At 41.5% G+C, this 22,176-nt stretch overlaps 1 protein-coding gene and 1 long non-coding RNA gene across 22 annotated transcripts in view; one reads left to right on the forward strand and one right to left on the reverse strand.

The window, feature by feature from the left end:
- Nucleotides 1–21,535, forward strand: part of OBSCN (obscurin, cytoskeletal calmodulin and titin-interacting RhoGEF) — a 342,539-nt gene extending 321,004 nt beyond the window's left edge. For 7 of the 21 annotated variants that reach the window (XM_074197796.1, XM_074197800.1, XM_074197799.1 and 4 more), the window contains 14 exons: nucleotides 11–163; nucleotides 1,250–1,295; nucleotides 1,849–1,929; nucleotides 3,081–5,922; nucleotides 7,690–7,770; nucleotides 9,263–9,373; nucleotides 9,867–10,034; nucleotides 11,341–11,463; nucleotides 11,913–12,083; nucleotides 16,498–16,615; nucleotides 18,202–18,441; nucleotides 19,848–20,071; nucleotides 20,588–20,663; nucleotides 21,029–21,535. In XM_074197796.1, coding sequence (XP_074053897.1) covers nucleotides 11–163; nucleotides 1,250–1,295; nucleotides 1,849–1,929; nucleotides 3,081–5,922; nucleotides 7,690–7,770; nucleotides 9,263–9,373; nucleotides 9,867–10,034; nucleotides 11,341–11,463; nucleotides 11,913–12,083; nucleotides 16,498–16,615; nucleotides 18,202–18,441; nucleotides 19,848–20,071; nucleotides 20,588–20,663; nucleotides 21,029–21,182 — 4,588 coding nt within the window. In that variant the 3' untranslated portion in view covers nucleotides 21,183–21,535. The remainder of the gene's footprint in view (nucleotides 1–10; nucleotides 164–1,249; nucleotides 1,296–1,848; nucleotides 1,930–3,080; nucleotides 5,923–7,689; nucleotides 7,771–9,262; nucleotides 9,374–9,866; nucleotides 10,035–11,340; nucleotides 11,464–11,912; nucleotides 12,084–16,497; nucleotides 16,616–18,201; nucleotides 18,442–19,847; nucleotides 20,072–20,587; nucleotides 20,664–21,028) is intronic. The other 14 variants (XM_074197801.1, XM_074197803.1, XM_074197806.1 and 11 more) reach the window with 2 other exon arrangements.
- On the reverse strand, nucleotides 1,466–15,567 carry LOC141495915 (uncharacterized). Its single transcript, XR_012470891.1, has 3 exons — nucleotides 15,434–15,567; nucleotides 6,533–6,632; nucleotides 1,466–2,052 (listed from the first exon to the last, which is right to left on the reverse strand). It is a non-coding gene; the product is annotated as an uncharacterized LOC141495915 (long non-coding RNA).
- Nucleotides 21,536–22,176: the final 641 nt, after the last annotated feature.

The raw sequence follows: 22,176 nt of genomic DNA on the forward strand, positions 1-22,176 counted from the left end.
TCTACTCCAGTTTGACCTGCACATCCCCATTTGCTGGTGAGAATGACCGGGCAACTCTCCTGAATGTACGAGAGGGAAAGATCTCCTGGACCACCCCCCAGGCCACCCACCTGAGCGAGGAAGCAAAGGACTTTATAAAGGGGATTCTTCAACTGGCACCAGAGTAAGGACAGTACTCTTAAGATCCCCTGTGATTTCACATTCCAAATTCTCTCCAAGCTAGTGTTCAGAATCAAAACCATAGGATGTTATAGCTAGGAGGAATCTTGGAACTTAGGTCAGAAATAAGAGGGGCCTTGGAACACAGAATGTCAGAACATAGAACCTTAAAACACAGAATGAGAGATAGAGATAAAAGGAATTTAGATCATAGACTACATACGGTTAAAACTGAAAGAACCCTTGGAGTGTAGACTATTAGAGATGGAAGAGCCCCCAGTAACAAAGAACTTAGAATGTGAACCCTAACAGGAAATTAGAACAAGCATGGGCTTCATTGGGATAGAATAGAATATAGAATGTTGGAGTTGGCTTCCCAAGAGTCCTCAGCCTCCATCCTTGTTGCTTCACCTGGTCCAGTGTTGACTCCTTTGTGCCCAATCTGCTCCGCAAAGGCAAAGAAAAAATAACCTATGCCTGAGAGCCAGGACTATTTTGGAGTCTTCCAATAGACTCATTTTGACAGGGTCCCAACTGTAATTTGAATCACAGTCTACCTAGAAGGTACATCTTATCTCTGCTTCCAGTCCTTAAGGGCAGATAGACTATCTGAGATCATGGTTTGAGAGTTGGAAGATACAGTAGGGATCATCTAGCCCATGGCCTCCCTTTTGTAGATGAGAAAATTGAAGCTGAGAGGAAAGAGTTTAGCCCAAAGTCACACAATAAGGAAGAAGTAGAGATGAGAGTTTTGAACTTGGGTTCTCTAAGATCAAATCTAGTATATTTTCCACTCCCCACTGCCCGTTTCTACCCACAGCAGAATTCACCAAATCTTCAGTAGACTCAGTCAATGTTTGCCAAATCAATAATAACAATATGGATTTGTATAAAGCAAAGGTTCACAAAGCATTTTCTTACTACCATGCTCTGAGCTAAATAGCATAGGATTATTATTGCCATTTTACAGGTAGGGAACTTGAGGCTCAAAGATCACACATTAGAGTCAGAGCTAGGATTCAAACCTGAGTCTCTTTGGGACTCTTTTCATCACACTGAATCAACCAGGTGTCTCTTTTTTGATTCCTAGGGCCAGACCTAGTGCTTCCAAATGTCTCACCCACCTGTGGTTTATGGTAAGCTGACTTGGCTCGTTTTTTACCCTCTTCCTTCTATCACCAGACCCATCACCAAAATCTAGAAAGAAAAGATGGTGGGAGACACTGGTGAGAGCAGAGCTGGATCTTTGCTCCCCTGGGGCTTCTAGGGGCCCTGCCATTCAGGGACCCTCAGAGAATGGTGGGAGAGTAGGTAGTTCCTTTTTGAATTGTCATACCAAAACAAAGACTGTAAGCTGCTTCACATGAGAGATAGGAAAATAGAGATAAAGAAAAAAGAAGGAAGGAAGGAAGGAAGGAAGGAAGGAAGGAAGGAAGGAAGAAGAGGGATGAAGAAAAGGAAGGAGGGAGGAAGAGAGGGAATAAAGGAAGAGAGGAAGGAAAGAAGAGAGGAAGAAAGAGGGATGAAGGGAAAGAAAGGAGAGAGGAAGGAAAAGAAAGGAAGGGAAACCCTCTTCCACTTCACATTTTTGTTATGTGGTCTCAGCCTTGACACTATGACTCCTTGGTTGAGACCTTGCAGAGTGGGCTAGCTCTCATCACTCTTGGTCGGGGTCTTTCTTCTTCCCAGAAACCTCCAGTACCTCCAGAGGAGGCTCACTTCATCAATACCAAGCAGCTGAAATTCATCGTGACCCGGAGCCGGTGGCAGGTCAGCTGTGGGTCTTGACTGGGCTTTGGTGTTGTCCCTCCCACAGGCCTGCTCAGTAGAAACTGAGACTTTTTATCACTCTCATATTCAGGGTGAAACTTGTCCAATTTGCTAGGGGATCAACTAGGAAGAAAAAAAGGGAATAAGCTTTTTAGTACTTTCTTAGTTCCAGCCCTTTAAAACATGATGTCATTAGAGCCTCACAACAGCCCTCCAAGGTAAGTGCTATTATCCCCATTTTACAGATGTGGAAATTGAGCATACAGAGGCAAAGTGACTTGCCCAGGGCTGGATTTGAACTCAGGTCTTCCTGACTCCAGACCCAGTGCTCCATCTGGTGTGCCACAGGACACAGGCTATCAGAGCTGGGAGGGCCCTCAGAACACAGGGCATCTTCAGGATAAGAGCTCACCTTTACATGGCATTGTGTGTGCTGAGCACTTTTGAGCCCAGAATTGTGACTTTTGAACATAGAGTGGCAGTGTCTGAAAGCACCTAGAACTAAAAACCTGTGATAGCAGAACTAGAGAGGTCTTGAGATTGCAGAACCTGAGCTCTAGAACAGACCTTAGACCATGGAGCATAGAAGAACTGAGAATTCCAGAGCTGGCAGGGCCTTAAGAAACCTTCAAGTCTGGACATAGGTGTAAGGCAGCCAGGTGGCACCACAGTACACTGAGTTTGAAGTCAAGAAGACTCATCTTCGAGAGTTCCAGTTTGGCCTCACTTACTGGCTGTGTGACCCTGGACTAGTCACTTAACCTGGGCAGCCTCAGTTTCCTCATCTGCAAAATGATCTAGAGAAGGAAATAGTCAGTGTCTTTGCCAAGAAAACTGAGGAGACTGGGGCCTAGGAAAGTGAAGTGATTTGCCCAAGATCACACAGATCATAATGAAATTTGAACCAGGCCATCATCTCATTTCCTGAGTTATCTATCTGCATCAGGTATGGGAGGATCACACTCAATGCATGAATACAAATGAGGTCCCCCACTTCCTTCTCTCTTGGCCTTCTCATCCTTCCCACCCACCCTTTGCAATGACAAAGATTTAACCAGATTTCTCTTGAGATTGCCAAGCCCAGAAGGGTCTTGGGGTTTCCAAGCTATGCTTTTGACTGACAATTCCTGCATTCTCCTCTCTTCTTCCAGCGGTCGTTGATGTGCTACAAATCCATCCTGGTGATGCAATCTATCCCAGAGCTACTACAGGGTCCTTCCGACAGCCCATCCCTCGGTATCTCCCGACACCTCATCAAAGAGGCCAGCTACTCTACCAGCAGCTCCTCCTCAGATAATGAGATTGCAGCCTATTCCCGGGCCAAGTCCCTGCCGCCTTCACCAGGAACATACTCCCCTGTCTTGCCACCCAAGAGTCTTCTCCGAAGTTCTGCCAGCCTTCCCGAGGAGGGTGAGCTTTCTGAAGCTGCCCCAAGAGGCGCTAGCCCCAGATGGGAACAGGGTGGCAAGCTATCTCCTCAGGCTCCCCAGAAGTTCTGGGAGCAACCTCTGTTACTGAAATCAGCCTCTGCTGACAGTATGACCTTCAAGGAAGGGGAGAGTGAAACTGTAGAAGCAGCCTCAACCCAGGAAGGGGACAAGACAATGGCCAGGACTACCACCTGTGTACCCCGGCAAAGTGTTATCAAGAGTACATTCTCCTGGCAGGCCTGTGAGGCCTCGGAACGAGAGGGTGCATCTCCTGTTCATGATTACAGGAAGCACTTGGAGAGGGCCCGGAGGAACCTTCTGAAGGGCTGGTACTCCAAAGGAGCCCTTCGAGGCCTACGAGAGCCTCTTCTAGAACACTATGAAATGGAGGAAGAGGAAGCCCGGGAGGCCCAGGTCAGCCCACTGACCAAGTCATCATCTTTTGAGACAGCCCTCCGGTTGCCTGGCTCTACCTCCCGCATCTCCAACCGAAGCCATTCATTTGATGACTACAGGCTGAGAACAAGCAGCCCCTTCCCAGAGCTAAGTGAGGGGAAAGAACAGGGCAAGGACCCACCCACTGATACTAGTGGAGCCCACTCTGCTACAGGAGAATCCCCAAAGATCAGCCAGTCAGAAAGCCCAAGGGGGACCACCATACCTCTGACACCAGCCAAGGGGCAAGAAGCCATGGTAGGAGCAGTCTCCCCATCACAAGTTGCTTCACTGCCTACCTCTTCAAGTCAGAAAGAGGAAGGGTCAGTCCTAAAGGCTAGGCCCCCTCTTCCCAAAAGTTCAGGTTCAAAGGTGACAGGAACCTGCCAGGAAGGTCATTGCCCCACCTCATCTGTCTCACATTCACAGATGGCTTTGAGCTCACCTAGGGAGGATGGATTAAAGGATGGCTCCCTAAAGAGCTCAAACCCCTTTCTGTTCAGTGATTCCACAACCACACTCCAGACTGGTAGCCATCCATTGGTACCTACTTCTAACTTACAAGTATCCCCAGGATTAACCACTGAGCACAGACAGACAGATGACTCTCTGAAGCACTCAAACCCATTCCTCTCCAGTGACCTGGGTCCCAGCAGTTTCCCAACCATAGGTTCCAGACCCTCAGCTTCAATCGGCTTTGTGGGCAGGCACAAAGATGAATCTCTAAAGCAATCCAACCCATTCCTGTACAGTGACACAGGGTCTGCTCTACAGGAAGGGAACCAGCTCATTGGAATCTCTGGAGATTCGCTAAAGAGATCTAATCCTTTCCTTTCCTTTGATCCAGGGTCTGCTCTTTCAGAGGGTAGTATTGCTTGGGATACCACCTTCTTACAAAAACAGGGCACCCCCAGTTCAACCTCACCTGGCACCCACCTGGAAGGGCTACTAAAGACATGTAGCTCCTTCCTCCCAGGTCAGCCTCAGCCAGCAGACTCCCCTGGGTTATCAGCCTTCCAAACCCAAACCAGTACATTCACAGATTCAGTGAGTGAACTCCCTGGCTCTTCAAGATCTGCTCTAGGTTTGACTTCCAAGAGTGGATATTTCTACAGCGCCGCAGAGTCAGCATCCTTAGAGGATGTTGTGGAAGAGATGGTCGATTTGTCCAAAAAGATGACAGACCTAGCTGACTCAGTGTCTGACCAACAGGACCCAAAGGCACAGACTGTTTCCAGGAAGTTCTCCTATGGAGAGCGTGGGGGCTATGTGGGAATTGGGGGCTATGGCAGTTTTGCCTTTGGGGGAGAGGGAAATGTGCTGGGCCATAGACCCCTGTGGGTTGCCAGAACCTGGACTGAATCAATATCATCTGAAGAACCAGAGGAGACAGTGCCAGAGCACACACAATCTGAGACAAAGTCTGCATCCCTCACTGAGATTGTGGAGCTTGGCAAGGATGCTGGGAAAGAGATTGGCAAGGATGTTGGAAAAGAGACAAGGAAGGATGCTAGGAAGGACCCAGGGAAAGAAACTGGAAAGGGGTCAGGGGAATTCCTCTCATGGGAGGAATTTGGCAAAAGTTCCCAAGTTTCCTTGGTGCAAATCAAAGACCTTTCTGAAGATTCATCTATTGGAGATAGAGTGTCTCTAGACATCTCTGAGGTGGAACCAGCCTACCTAAACTTGTCAGATTTGTATGATATCAAATACCTCCCCTTTGAGTTTATGATTTTCAGGAAGGTCCCCAAACCAATTGAAAAAGATGCCCCAACCCAACAGGAGGTGGAGAGCATAGAGAAGACAGAAGTAGAAGAAGCCTGGCATAAGCAAGAAGAATTTGGGCTCTTCCCCATTAGAGCCACTGGACAACAGAGAAGTCTACAGATAATGGAAGACTTGGATCCAATGGAACTCATGAGTAAGGACACCAAGGGTCTTATGGATACTAGTAGGAAGAAGAGGAAATCCTCCCCAAACAAATCTGGATTTTTCAATTTCTCTGGGAAATACCAGCCTCTGGACAGTCCAGTGGAATACAGCCTGAAGAAAAAAGTGAAGGCTTCAGTGGCCCATATTTCAAGAATTCTGAAGGGCAAGCCAGCCTTTGAACAAGAAAGACGAGAAGGTAAAAATCTCACTCAACCTGGAACAACTACTTAGTTATTGGAAGTTATTATTGTCTTTCCTCAAGTCAACCCATGAGCTTGGTAGTACAATTATCATGACCCCCATTTATAGCCAGAAGACAGAAAAATTACATTGAAATGTAGCTCTTCTCTCATTTCTTGCCTTAATAGCTCTTAAGGAATTTAGATTCTGGTATAATAAAGTCCTGGTGTTGCTAAAATTGGGTAACATTACCAAGTTTGTACCATGGGGATACAGTAATAATGGATTCTTTTCATTCTTGCTATAATATACATATTCATGATGAATCACACCTTAACCCCATCTTAAACATCCTCCTTGCATTAGGTGACAGACTCTTTGTCCTCTGTGGTCTGATTCAGTGGGGAGAGTTAAGGTCAGGGGCTAGATGCCTGACTCTGCCACTTACAATCTACATGGCCTTAGGGCCTCAATTTTCTCATGCAGAAAATAAAAGGGATGGATTAGAGGAGCATGACTTCTCCCCTATCCAATCCACCCAGGGCTCTTGCAGCTCCTTATCCTAGCCAAAACTCTCACCCTCCTCACAAGACTCCTCCTCACAAGAAGTACACATAATCCATCACCTGGCTGGTGTCCAAAGCCTTTACAGATTGGTGAAATATGTTCAAAAGTGGTCCCTGCTGATCCAAGAATCCAGGGTCTCTTTCAAACATGATGACATTCCTGCAAAACATAAAGAAAGATAGGAAAATAATACTCATTTTTATATGACACCATAACACAAGTGGTCTTTGAGGTATCTTCTCTGGAGTACAGGAAGTGCTTTCTCAGAGACCATCTGAATTTATTCCTGCTCAGAGATAGGGGGGCAAGTCAAGTGGCCTTGTGACATCCTCCCCAGTGCTTGTCTTATCAGTAGATGTACTTTTTTGGAATGCAATCAGATTTAAATTATAAGATGCATTTGTGTGACAAATGGCAGCCTGGACTTCTGGATCAGAGGATAAGATTTTAAAATTTTGTAAGTCTGTTAAAATTTAAAAAAAAGACCATAGAATTCAGAACTGAAAGGGATTTTGGAGATTATTCATTGTAAGTCTTCCATTTTATAGATAAGGAAACTGAGGCCCAGAAAAGAAAAGAAAGTGACTTGCCTAAGTCTGTAATAAGGCTTGGTTTTCTTCAAGATTCTCAAGTTTCTAGTGTTCCTTGGGTCTTATTAAGACTCCCCCCCCAACCTCATCCCAAACATACTATTTGGTCATAAATAACCTGTTAATGAAAAGAAACAAAGGTTTGTAGAACAGCAGTGTAAATAGATGAGTGTTCTAGCTTAAAACAAATATGCAATCCAATTTAATTCAAGATTATAAAGTATAAGGTCTTGTTCTGAAACTCTAGAATGAGGTTTACATAAACTATTTTCCCTGACTTCAAACAGCTCACAGTCCAACAGAAACATACGACATAACACAGATAACCATTTTACACAATAATGCATTGTAGCTTCACATAGATGTTCCCCAAAAAAGAGCTAAATGGGGTCCTAGGGGCAGGTCCTTCTAAACAAGGGGACTCAGGGAAAACATGGAAGTAGAAGCCTTTGAGTTGGATTTTAAAGGCTGGGAAAAAAATTCAACAGGGTAAAGAGAAGAGAGAGTATGCCAGATAACTAGAAGAAAGGCAAAGGCAAGGAGGTGGGAAGAGAAGAGGGTCTGTTTTAGCCCACTACTCTAGGTAACATACACCAAGTTCCTCCTCCTCTCTTTTCTTTTGGCAGTTCTAGAGGAGGAAGAGGCTTTTAAGAAGAAATCTGGATTGTCAACATTCAGACTCTCTGGAATGAAAACCAAAGATAGAGGTGTGTATTTGGGCCTCTTGGGGATTAATCCCTTCCTGTCCAGTTTTATTTTTTTTCCACTGGATCAATCAAGTCTATATTGAGCATTTACTATGGCATGGCTTCAAGGATAATAATAATAGTCATAATAATAATAACTACTATTTCTATGGTGCTTCAAGATTTTCAAAGTACCATCCTCACAGTAGCCTTCTGTAGACAGTTGGATAATGCATTTCCTATTTTATAGATTAGGAAATTGAGGCTACTTGCTCAAAATTATATAGCCAGCTAATGGCAAAGCTGAGATTTGCTTCTGTACTCCTGTGCAAATTGCTCAGTGTTCCATGGTAATCTGTGGAGCTAAACAGCATCCAGCATAGTAAGACCTTTGAAAATGTCTGTTCTGGAAAGAGCCCTGGACACCATCTTCATCCTCCCTCCAGCCAAGTTTGCTCTCAGAAAAGGTTCTGAGGTCAGTTCCCTCCTCCTCTTCAATGTCAGCCCCTTTTCCCAGAGTTATCTCTTTTTTTAGGGTTTTGCAAGGCGATGGGGTTAAGTGGCTTGCCCGAGGCCACACAGCTAGGTAATTATTAAGTGTCTGAGACCGGATTTGAACCCAGGTACTCCTGACTCCAAGGCTGGTGCTTTAGCCACTGCACCACCTAGCCGCCCCCATTCCCAGAGCTATCTTGACCAAGATAGCCCCTGGGTAACCTTTGAAAGGGTGTTACAGGTGTCGACTTCAGGGGGTGACCCAGAAATGAGAGAAATTTGTTTTCTCTGTGTTTGGATCTTTGGCTTATTCCCTACTGTGTTTGTAGGATAAATAGGGGAAGGGGATCTTGTCAGTTATCCATAAAAATCCAGTCTCTACCCTTGAGGAAATCACAGAGAAGAAGGTGAATAGAAGGTTAATACAAAAAAATATGTCTTCTGTAAGGGGGTTCGTGGAGATGAGAGGTCAGCATGACTGAAATTGTGGGAAAAGGTTTTATTGAGCTGAGCTTTGAAAGATCAGGGCGAAGGGATTTGAAAAAGAGGAAGGAACATACTCAGGTTAAAGAACCTGAAGAAATAACCCTTGTATAGTCAGATCATGCATGATTAAAGGGGAGTATTTCTGAGCACTTCCAAAATGTAATCTTAACCTAACTTTTCATAATTGCCATTACTTTCATGTTTCTCATGGCACACCACAATGCAACCATTTGCTCCTCTCTAATGGAATTTACCATGTAATATTGTTTATCTGTATTGGTGTATTAGCTCTTTATCTGACTATGAATTCCATGAGGGCAGGTATAGTGTTTTATCCTATCTTCTTAATCCTTCTGTTACCTACTACTGAGCTCTCCCACAGTAGACTCTTAATAAATGTCTTACATATTGTTATATTTCCTCCCTATTTCAAACTTAGGATCACTTCAGTCAACCTTGTCTTTGAAGATCTTTGTCCACGGTCCATATGTCTGAACTAATCTGTGTCTCTTTATCTGTCTGTCTCTCCCAGCACCTTTGTTTGTAAAGGAGCTCACAGATGAGGCTGTCATCCTGGGCCAGTCCGTAACACTCTCCTGCCAAGTTTCTGCTCACCCAACTCCACAGACTGAATGGTTCAAAGGTGATGATTCTACCCTGAAGCTTGGGAGATGGGACTCATCCCCTAACACACAGTCTAATCCCTACTTTAAAAAGGAGAGCCTGGAGATGGGAGTTTAGAAATCTCAGAATGTCAGAACTGAAAGGAACCATCAGATATAGACTGCCACAATTGTTAAGAACCAAGATACTGAGGCTCAGGAAGATATTATTTGCCCAAGATTATGCAACTAGTTCATGACCCATGTCCCTGGCTCCCAATCCTGTATTCTTTCCATTCTGATCCATTTCTACACACCAGATTGGTGTGCTAACCATTAGATTCTATCATGAATCCTACTCATGTGAACAAAATCTGGCCAATGAGGTATAAGATTAGGATCTTTCAACTAAGCAGCTGAACATACTAGAGGATCCCAAAGAACTACTTATTACATATACTTATCATTCCCTTTTTGAAATCACCTTCAGATTTGCTTCCCAGACTCAAGATTTTGGTTATCTCTTCTTCCTAGATGGGCTCCCCATTCAGACCAGTGGCAGGCTCCTCATCTCTTCCACACTCAAAAACTTTCAGCTTCTGACCATACTGGTAGTGACAGAGGAAGACCTTGGGGTCTACAAGTGTTCTGTGAGCAATTCCCTGGGGATGGCATCTACAGTTGGTGTCATTAGAAAAGCAGGTCAGTATTAACTCTTTTTCCTCTACCAGCTTTCAGCCCTTTCAAAGAATTCCTTGTGTGAAAAAGAAGGAGAAAATATACAATGATGGGAATTTCTGTGATTTGAGAAGCTTTTTTAATGAATGAATATAAATAAGGAATAAATGAAAGTCATTTAATAATTCTTTTGTTATGTACTAAACACTATGCTAAGTTCTGGAGATCCAGATACAAAAATGAAATAATTTCTGCCCTCAAAATGTTTAAATCCTAGTGTAGGAAACAATATTTTTGGGGGGGGGAGGAAGAGGAGAAGGATTGTCCATGGAAGGGAGTTATTACCTGAAAATCATAAATATGGTGAGTGAAACATAGCAGTATCATTTACATGCATTTGAAAAGTAGTGGTACATATATGTGTAAAGTATATTACTTAACCCAAGTTCAGAAGACATTTATTATAAGTCACACTGTATGTTTTGTAAGAGCTAATATACAAATGGCAATGTTTGGATTTCTGTAGGAATATTTCATAATATGGATTTTTAAGCCCCTTTGCATGTCAGGGGTCTGGGACCCACTAGCTTTAAAGCCCTTAAAACATTCAAGTGTGAAATGATTCCAGGAATCTTTGAATGGTTGACAATTCTTCATTCTTGAATAGATATTCAGTCCAGGTGGGCCTTCCCTCCACCCATTTTTTCAGATACTTTCTGCCTTACTACAGAGTAATTTCCCACTTAGAGTCTTCCAAAGTGCTGTCATTTGCCCTATTCAGCACCGTGTAAACCATAGGATGGGGAGGGGGTGATAAATTGATTTGGATTTGAAAACCCTTGAAATAGTCTAAGTAACCAAGGATCCTGAAGATGGCACCTACTGCGCCACAATTAGGAATTCTGACACCTGGAGGAAAATTGAGCTAAGTTAGAGAAAGGAGGAGAAGGGAGCCCACCCCATCCCAGTATCATTGCATAAGGAGAGGCGATTGCTCCTTTCCCAGAGAATCCAGACTCTAGTGGGGAGCTATCAAATCCTATCCCCTTGGAGGACACAAGACAAGGGGAAGTGTGAGGTGGAATCTTGAGTGCAGGAATCTAGCTCCAGGATAGGCCTGAGACCCTCACAGCACATCAGTAGTGCAGGACTGTGATCCCTATGGGTAGCCGATGTGCTTATACCCCAAGATAGTCTTCCAGTCAACTGTTCCTGTGCCTAATGCTCTTCCACTGTCCTGTTTCTACTTCCGCCCCATATGTCACGTCTCATCACAGTATTCTAGTTATAGCTCTGTACACCTAACTTCCCTTCTGACTCTCTGTGACAGAAATACCCTCCTCTTCCCCACGCCCGGTCATTGGAGAGATATATGAAAATGGGGTGCTCCTGGTCTGGAAGCCCGTGGAGTCCCACAGCCCAGTGACTTACATCATACAATGCAAGATAGAAGGTAATGTGGGACTGGACTTTGGTTTATTCTCATCTCATCCTCCTTAAAATTAAATCTAAGCCATGCTGGTTTAAAAGAGGTCCTGGGGGCACTTCCCTAACATTTTAAGGCCTATCCGTAACCTCTGGAATTCAATTCTGATCTCTGGTATAATCAGAAACCAGAGCTTAGGATATCCCAGGACTTTCCCTGGGACTGTCCCATACCTAGGACTGACAGTATGACTATAAATAGGATTAAAATTCCAGATGCCTACTTCTGGTGGAATTCTCATAATGTTGTCAAAGCAGTAGAATCAAAAACAGACCTAATGGCTGGGCCATTGAGTCTTTAAGATGCCACCTCCCCTCCCTCATCCCCTTACTGGGTGGGCCACATGTAGACAAAAAAAGACAGCCTACATACTGCGCCACTAACTCCCAAACCCTATCCTCTTATGACTCACTCAGGTGGGGACTGGATCACACTGGCATCTGACATCTTTGACTGCTGTTACTATGCCAACAATCTCTCTCATGGTGGATTGTACTCCTTCCGAACAGCCTGCGTCAGCAAGGCGGGCATGGGACCATACAGCATTGCCTCAGAACAAATCCACATCGGTGATCACAACCAGATGGGTAAGCAGGACGCAAAAGGAGATCAGGATTAAGTTGTATTAAGGATTTGCAACGTTTTAAAGGAAAGAAGCATTTTGTAAGACTCCTTAAAATATATTTTTTAAAGAACCATATTAGACACACATTTACACAGAAGAGATTTTAAAATTGTTTCATCTGTCCTACTTACATTTTAAACAATTCATATAATTGATGTAATTACAATACAAAGATGCTGGGTAATAATGGTTTTAGCTCCTATATCAGACAATTAACCAACATAGATTTTTTTAAGCACCTTCTATTTGCCAAACACTAGGGATATAAAAACAAAAAAATGAAACACTCTATTCTCAAGAAACTTGTAATCTATCAGAGGAAACAATATATATCCATAGAAGTACAAACAGATTAAATAAAAAATGAAAACAGGTAATTAAATGTAAGGTGACAAGCGAGGGATGTGGAGAGATCAGAGAAGATCTCATGGAGCAGTTAGTACTTAGACTGCATTGTGAAGGAAGTGAAGGATTCTATGAGGCAGAATCAGGGAGGGCAGGCAGTTGCGGTTTGTCCTTTGTTCTCAAAGAGGACCATGCCATCAGAGAGGTGATGACAGGACATGAAGGTGAATTAAATTTGAGTGCCAGCCTCATTTTCTAGAGATGGCCCCGTATCTGAGGCTTGATTTGAACTTGTGCCCTTCTGACTTCAAGGCCAGCACTCTACCCACTGCCCCATCTAGCAGTAGAGACATGGAGGTCAGCCAGTACGATGTTTGGTTTTATATTTCTTTGGAAAGATGCTTGATACATTTCAACAAACATACTGCTTATATAAAGAGCTGGGGAAAATGTGAGGTTTAGATGAGGTATGGTCCCTTCCATCATAGTGCTGTCTCTCTAGCAGGGTCACAAGGTACAGAACTTGTATAATAAAATAATGGTGACATAAAGCATCATGAGAGAAGTGTATCAGAGAAATACAAAACAAAGTGATGAATGGGGATCCAGGCTTTGCTCAAAGCTACATGCTAATGTGATACCTTTAGCATATTAATGAAATGAGTCAGCCCCATCCTCTTATTTTGACTTTAAGAACCCCTGAAAGCTTTGTAGTTAAAGAGTAGTATAGGAGTACTGATGAGATTATGAGTCACCCCTCACCTCGGTCTGTAGACCACAGTTCCTGCTGTCAACAACTCTGAGCCAAAAATAAAAAGTGAAACTCTCTCCCTTTCTTCAGGCTGCTCTCCTTTTTCATTCATTTATAAAATATTTATTATTTTATTAAGTGAATTATATTAGTAAATTTATTAGTATTCATTCACTTATTAAACATGACTGTTTATTTATCATTAACACTGCTTCAGGCAGGTGAAGGAGGAAGAATACAAAAAAGAGACACTACCATATACCTGTCCTTAGAAAATTCATACTTCAACCCATTATAAAACTAGCATATAAGAATTGGCACACAGTAAAAGATCATATGTAATTGGTATTAAAGGTTCCTTTTAATACAGAAGGATATAACCTACTTTGTCTAAATCACTGTTAAAGTGAATCGAGAAGCAGCAAGTACGACAGGGGTTTGGAGGAAAGAGGAAGATGCTTGAGGGTCGACCTGAGCAGAGCTTTTGTGGAGAAGATTGGACTGGAGCTAGGCTAGAGGATAGCATTGTAGGGAACAACCTAAGGGTAGAGGGCTGGCTAGATATTCTTTGTGGGGATTCAGGAACCTCTCAGTCTACATACTTGTTGAAATAGAATTCTTCCCTTTCCAGACTGAATATGGTAGTATTGCCAGAAAATGTATGAATGGGTTGGAGCAGGGGTTAGAGCAAATGTGAAAGAATTCACTTAAAAGATTTGACTCTTTTTTATTTAATATATTTATTTATTTTCTCAATTATATGCAAAGATAATTTTTAACATTCATTTTGTAAGACTTTGACTTTCGGGGCGGCTAGGTGGCATAGTGGATGAAGCACCAGCCCTGCAGTCAGGAGTACTGGGTTCAAATCTGGTCTCAGACACTTAATAATTACCTAGCTGTGTGGCTTTGGGCAAGCCACTTAACACCATTTGCCTTGCAAAAAACCTAAAAAAAAAAAGACTTTCACATTTTTCCTTCCCCTCTTGACAGCAATTAATCTAATATAGGTTATACATGTATAACTGTGTTAAACATATTTCCATATCAACCAATGGTGAAAGAAGAATCAGAGCAAAAAGGAAAAAACCATAAAAAGGAAAAAATTAAACATAGAACAAATTTTAAAAATTGAAGGTAGTATATTTTGGTTTGCATTTTAGATTCCATAGTTCCTTCTTTGAATGTGGATGGGATTTTCCATCTCAAGTACCTTAGAATTGTCTTTGATCATTGTACTGTTTAGAGCAAGCCCATCATAGTTGATAATCATACAATGTTGATGTTAATGTTTAAAATGTTCTTTTGGTTTTGTCCACTTCATCACTTCATTAAACATCAGTTCATGCAAGTCTTTCCAAGCTTTTCTGAAGTCCAGTCACTCATGATTTCTTACAGAACAACAGTATTCCATCATATTCATATACCACACCTTGTTCAGCCATTCCCCAATTGATGGGCATCCCCTCAATTTCCAATTTTGAGCTGCTATGAGTATTTTTGTACATGCGAACTTATTACCTTTTCTATGTAAAAGATCAACATACAGAAGAATTTAGGGACCCAAAAAGTTTACTACATAGGACTGTGGTTAGCAGACCCTAAGGAAGAGGGAGACTAGGGGATTAGCAGCAGGAGTCATTGCCATAAGGGAATAAGTGGCATAAAGATGGGTATAGGAGTATGAGGGTTTATTTGGAGCAATTACACTTCCCAAGAAAGGATTGGTGTATCAGAGGAAGAAGGTGCTTCAACCAAGTCGAGAATAAGTTTATATTTTTTTTTATTTTTCCCAATTACATACTATTATAGTTTTTCAACATTCATCCATTCACAAATTTATAAGTTATACATTTTTCTACCACTTTCCCTTCCCTCCTCCCTCCCTTTGGCAGTGACTAGTCCAGTAAAAGTTGTACCTGTATATTTGTGTTTAACTTACTTATATTAGTCATTTTGTATAAGAGAAATTAGAACTAAGGGGAAAGAAAGAAAACCATGAAATAGGAAGGAAAAACAGTTTTTAAAAAGTGAACATAGTATACAGTGGTGGGAGTCAAATAAATTAACAATGTCTATTTTAAGTATACAAATTTTAATGACTATTTTAAGTATACAAAAAGATATACCAAAAGGTAATTTAATATTCCATGCATTTAATACTCAAATAAGAACAATAAATGATGTACACAAAACTAGATTGCTATAGTACTCACAGTAAGCAAACGTATTCCTATGGGGCAAAAGCAGCCACATGACCACAGCAGCCAGTGTTGGAACACATACAGAACCCAAACTCATCCTATCTTTTCCAACTCTTTTTACTTCTACTTTTTTGGCTTCCAAAATGGGTAATAAGATAACCCTTGAAATCTATTTTTCTATTGGTTCATTGTGTCCCAGCTTCCTATTGATTTCACAGTTCAGGAAATACCAGCGCACTCATAATATCTCTGAGAAATTTTGGGCATAACACAAAGTGGAACAAATGACAGCTTGTCACCCCCTGGTTGTTTGGCACTTTTTCTCTTTACATTATAGGTTTACTGAACAAAAACTAGGGAATTAAAATGTAGTATTTCATCAAAGATATAATGAGTTTTAAGAAATGAACAAATATTACATGCATAGTTCTGTCAATTTTTTTTTTTCACCTATGGATGGAATGAACATTTCCAGTGCTTAGAAAACGCTGTTGCATAGATGGATGTTGAAAAAGTGTGAGGAATGTAAATTTGTTATTTCCACATTGGGTAGCTGCCCAGTTGCCCACCTTAGAGAGAACTCTGATAACAAATGCCATTTTAACAATGGATTTGTGGAACTCCACATAAAATTAGGTATCCTCTGGCTGAATCCCACCACTGATAGTCTACATTCAGATGGCTTGGGGGCATTTAAAAGGGGAGCTTTAAAAGTGAGCTTTAAAGGGGGAAGTTGGGATGAGGAACTGTGGGTCTAAAACAATCCTTTCAGGCTGAGGCAGAGATCCTTGGTTTTATTGATAGAGGACTTGACTTTTAGCCTAGGGACAAAGTACTTTACTAAAAGTTCTTTGACCTCATCTAGATAGCTTGGACAGTAGGATGGGGATCAGTGTTAATGTAAGATCAGATCAGAAATTAGCTATTTGACAAGGTCAGCACAAAGGGAACAGGTTAGTTATAGAACATATTTCTCTGTCAATATTTCCTCTACTACAGTAGGAGATGCCAAACTTTGAACATGCCAGCACCAGAGGTTTTGCCACTAATTGTTTGCTCTTTCCTTTGTCCTTCAGGACCAGCCATCATCCCAGATGTGTTCCCAGGGACCACCATGGAGAAGAGTGAGAAAGTCATTCAAACTCAACCTCTCTCAAGCCAGCAAACCTATGCCTTTCAAATGGAAATACGGAGGTAAGGAAGGCTATGGCAAAGAAATGGGATCAGGTTTTATCACCAGCTCAATTTAAACAAAGCTCAATATTTCTCTTTTTTTTTACATTTTATTTATTTAAGGAAATGGGCTTAAGAGTGACTAGCCCAAGGTCACACAGCTAGGTCTGAGGTTCGATTTGAACTCAGGTCCTCATGACTCCAGGGCCAGTGCTCTATCCACTGTACCACCTAACTCCCCCCAACAAAGCTCAATATTTCAAGTTTCCCATTGTAATCTGTCCTCTTAAATCCAGTTCTCTATCTGTCAATGGCACACCATCCAGCCACCCAGACTTGAAATCTCAGTCATTTTTGACCTCTTTTTTTTCCCTGCCAGCTTCCTATCACTCACCAGTTCTAATGCTGAGAATGTCAGAACTGAAAAGACCCTAAAACATGAGGCACTTTGGAAGCACCTTAAAATGAAGAGCACAAAATGTTGGCATTGGAAGGAACCTTAGACTATCAGAGCTAGAAGGATCTTTAGGACATAAAAGATGGAATATTAGAGTTGTCTGAAACCTGAAATTCATAGGACATAAGATGTCAAAGCTGGAAGGAACCTAAGGAAATAGAACTTAGAAAATCAGAATTAGAAGGGACCCCAGAGCATAGACTATCAGATGTAGATTGATCTTTAAGGATTTAGAACACAGACTGTCACAATTGAAAGAGAAATTTTAAGAGACCCTGCAGTCTAACCCCTCATTTTACAAAAGGAAAAACTGAAATCCAAAAAGTGATTTATCCAAGGTCACACAGTCACTAGCAGAGGAAAAATGAGATACAGAAAAATTATAAAAATGGGGAGAAAAGGAGACCCTTTAACATCATAAAACCTCTTTTAGAACCAGCAAAAAGGGCTCCGTTGCTATGGACCCTTTTAGATACACCTAACTGGGAGACTGAACAGTATGGAAGAGAGGTGTCCCAGGAGTGCAAATACCATTCCCTAGACTTTGCCATACAAAATTGTAGAAGTCATAGAACTTGTTGTGTTCAGTCTGGCATGTCCAACTCTTTGTGACCTCATATGGGGTTTTCTTGGCAAAGATACTGGAATAGTTTGCCATTTCCTTCTCCAGTGCATTAAGCAAAGAGAGGTTAAGGGACTTTCCGAAGATCAAATAGTCAGTGAATGTCTGAAGTCACATTTGAATTCACATCTTTCTGACCCCAGGTCCAGGACTCTATGCACTGAGCTGTCCAGTGGCTTCACATCATGGGTCTTAGACCTGAAGAAAAAACAATCTTGGGATTCATGATAACAGTTCATCTTGGTATCTTCCCACATGGTCATCTAAGATAAGAGGTTTAGAAATGTTCAGACTGTTGAATTAAATTGAGAGTACTTGCCCCTTTGATCAAAGTAAGATGCGAAGTGAATAACTATTTAGAAATCCTATAATCCTATAAATTGTTTACTCCTTTTGGGGGTAAGATCAGCCACAAGTATACTTATAGATGATGGTGTTTTATGACTTTGTCAAAATATATGAGCTAAGAAGTAGAGAACAAGAAAGAAAAAATATCCCTCTCATGGCAAAATTTTTTGGTCCTTACAGGGGTCGATTCAGCGTTGTACGACAATGCAGAGAAAAGTCGAGTGGGAGGGTCATGGCGGCAAAAATCATCCCCTACCGACAAGAAGACAAATTGGCCACACTCAGAGAGTATGAGGTCCTAAAGGCGATCCACCACCCCAATATTGCACAGCTCTTTGGGGCCTATATCAGCCCCCGACATTTGGTACTCATTTTGGAGTTCTGTGCTGGGCCAGAGCTACTTCACTGTTTAGCTGAAAGGTAAATCCAAGCAAATAACATGTAAAAGCCTGCATCCTTTGCCAGTTGCCCAGAAAAGTCCCTAAAAACTGAGAAGCAGCCCTCTCATGATCACAGTCCATTTAGGTCAAAGTCATTAAATATACCTCCCTACCATGGATTCATAGAATGACCGTGCTAGAGAGACAATCCAAAAGATGATCTAATCCAGAGATTCTTTTTCTGTTTTTATTTTTGCAAGGCAGTGGGGTTAAGAGACTTGCCTAAGGTCACACAGCTAGTTAAGTATTATGTGTGTATGAGGCCACATTTGAACTGAGATCCTCCTAACTCCAGGGCCAGTGTTCTATCCACTGTACCATTTAGCTACCCCTAATCCAGAGATTAATAACCTGGGATCCACAGTTCTTTGAGATCAGTCAATTTGGATGGGAAAAAAAAATTTTAATTTTAAAATTTTAAAATAAATTTTTTGAAAAAAAAACTTGTAAAAATTTATTTTTACTTACCTCCAACTGGAGTTTAACATTTCTCTTAATTGTTAATTCAGGGGGTGGCTAGGTGGCACAGTAGATAGAGCACCGGCCTTGGAGTCAGGAGTACCTGGGTTCAAATCCGGTCTCAGACACTTAATAATTACCTAGCTGTGTGGCCCTGAGCAAGCCACTTAACCCCATTGCCTTGCAAAAACTAAAAAAAAAAAAAGTTATTAAAAAATTGTTAATTCAGGATAAAAAAATTACAGTAGGTTTACTAAATTACCAAAAGTTTTCAACAATAAAAAAAAATAATTAAGAATTCTTTTTCTAGTCCAAGCCCTTCATTTTATAGAAGGGAAAACTAAAGCCCAGAAAGGAGAATTGATTTGCCCTAGATCACTCAGTAAGTAAGTGGCATAACTTAGTCCAAGATCCTGGTCTCCTCACATCCTTGTCTGATAACTTTCTCCAGTACACCAAATTGATCCAAGTGGTCAGATCACATCTCCCTGTAAGAAAATCCTGATGGGATATAGTTAGACTGGAAGGCAAGAATTGGTTGTAAAATCCTAGACTCATAGGATTTAAAATGGCCTGATCCTTAGAGATTATCTTGTTCAACGCCCACATTTTAATATTTTTTTTAGTTTGTTTATTTTTTTGCAAGGCAATGAGGTTAAGTGACTTGCCCAATGTCCCACAGCTAGGTAATTATTAAGTGTCTGAGGCCGGATTTGAACTCAGGTTCTCCTGACTTTAGGGCCAGTGTCCTATCTGCTGCACCACCTGGCTGCCCCATCCCTGACATTTTACAGAATAAGAAATTTAGTTCAAGGGAAGCTAAGTGAAATTCCCAAAGATATTCATTCAGATGACTACCATCAGATTTATTGATACCTTAAAGCACTGCAAAAATTAACATTTGTTTCATTATGCCCACCATCCTAGGGAAACTTATTCTGAGATGGAAGTGAAGGACTATTTGTGGCAGATACTTAGTGCCACTGAATTCCTCCATGCCAACCACATTCTGCATTTAGACTTGAGGTCAGAAAACATGATCGTCACTGAGTACAACTTACTCAAGATCCTTGACTTTGGCAATGCTCAATTCTACACCCAAGACAAGGTCCTTCCCACAGAGAAGTTCAAAGACTACATTGAAACCATGGGTAAATGAGATGGAAGGGGGGTTGAATTTGAATAAAAGTTAAATAGAACTTGTGTTTGCTACAAGAGAAGATGTGAATTCCTCAGCTTGGCTTTTAAAGTCTTTCAAAATCCTTTTCCAGCCCATCTTCTCAGGCTTATTTCCCATCTAGTCAACTTGACCCTTCTCACTGTTCGCTCAAATCGGCATCACTTCTACTACCATCATGACTTTGAACAGTCTATCCCTCATATCCAGAGCATATTCTCATCTCTGCCTCTTACAATCCTTGGCTTTCTTCAATTTTTACCTCAGATGCCACATCCTATGAAAAGTCTTTCCGGATCCACCTCAAATAATCCTGTATATATTCATCAGTTTACCTATTATATGTCTGGCCCTCTCTCAAAAAAAAAAATTTTGAAGGCAAAAATCATTTTGTTTTATCTTTATATCTCCATCATTTAACAAAGTAGAAGTATGATTTTAATGAATTTCCTTTTTTCACTCTATTGTCCAATTTCTGTTTGTACTTTAGCTCCCGAACTCTTGGAGGGCCACGGAGCCACTCCACAGACAGATGTGTGGGCCATTGGTGTAACTGCTTTCATCATGTGAGTTGGGGGTAGGGGTGGAGTTGAGATTGTGGGAGGGAACCACCCTGGGCCTGTCCTGGCTGTGAACCTATCAAAGTGACCATAAGGAGAGGGAGTGTAGAGGATTTCATAGAATCCTCCATCTCTCTCTCTCTCTTTTTTTTTTAAAGATAATTTTATTTTTCTTTTCTCTCAATTGATATTTTATTTTATTTTTCCAGTTACATGTTATGAAAGTTTCTCAACATTCATCCACTTGCAGCCTCATATCTCTTGACCCAGTTTGTCTCTGGTGTGGCAGAAGCCCAGACCTCCTTAGGGAAGGGAGGCATCTGCCCCAAATACAGCCAATTTATGCTAACTTTCTCCTCTCTCCTGACCAGGCTGAGTGCCGAGTATCCTGTTAGCAATGAGGTGACTTGTGACTTGCAGAAGGGTCTGAGGAAAGGGAAGATTAAGCTGACCCGATGCTATGCTGGCCTGTCCGGAGGAGCAGTAGCCTTCCTCCAGAGCACTCTGTGTGCCAACCCATGGTAAGAGGCCCACTCTCCTCACACTTGGTTTCTTTTCCCCTTATATCTCCAAAGGGAGATCATAGATTCTATATCATTACAAACCCAGTCTTGCAGCATAACTTATTCCCACCCATAAACAATTCACTTCTAAGCAACAAACATTCATTTATGCCATCTGAGTACAGAGACGCTAGGCTCAGCTTGGAAGAGATGTACAGTTTAGATGCATTGTGTTCCTTCTGCTACAGTTTAGTAAGAGGATATGATACAAACACACACAAAAAACATAACTCACATTAAGAAGAGGAGTTGCAAACAAAATTGTATGTGAGGTCTAGCCAACCAAGGGAATGAAGGAAGTCTTCCAGGAAGAGGCAGCATTTGAACTGGGTTTTAGAAATTGATAGGAATTCAACTTTTAATATAAATTTAATATAATAATATAATTTATATATTAAATATATTAATATGTTTATATGCAATATAATTTAATATAAATCTTGTTCTTTGGCCTACTGCATATACTGCAAGAATAAGAAAACAAAAGCAACTCAGACAATCCAAGAAATAAGGAGAGGGACTTCCAGCCAAGATGACAGAGAGAAGACAAGCACTGTGCTAAGGTCTCCTGATCTTTCCTCATCTATAATATGAAACAAACCACTTAACAGAAATCCAATCAACAGTAAAGAGTTGGGAGGCTAGAGGAGATTGAATGGGGTAAATCTCATTACATTAAGAGGTACAAAGGACCTATTGCAATAGAGGAGAAGAATGGAGGAGGTGAGGACCACCTGAATCTTACTCTCATCAGATTTGGCTTAAAGTTAACATACATACACTCAGTTAAGTGAAGAAATTTATCTTACCTTTCAACTATTAAAAGGGGGAAAGGGGAGAGGGGAGGAAAAGGTGAACCAACAGAAGGAAGAAGGGGTAAAAGGAAAGGGGAAAAAAGGGATGGGGGGTGGATATAGGAGGGCAAACACACTGAAGGTTGTACTATTCAGAAACAA

Source organism: Macrotis lagotis, chromosome 8 (genome assembly GCF_037893015.1).
Source record: "Macrotis lagotis isolate mMagLag1 chromosome 8, bilby.v1.9.chrom.fasta, whole genome shotgun sequence".
NCBI lineage: Eukaryota > Metazoa > Chordata > Mammalia > Peramelemorphia > Peramelidae > Macrotis > Macrotis lagotis.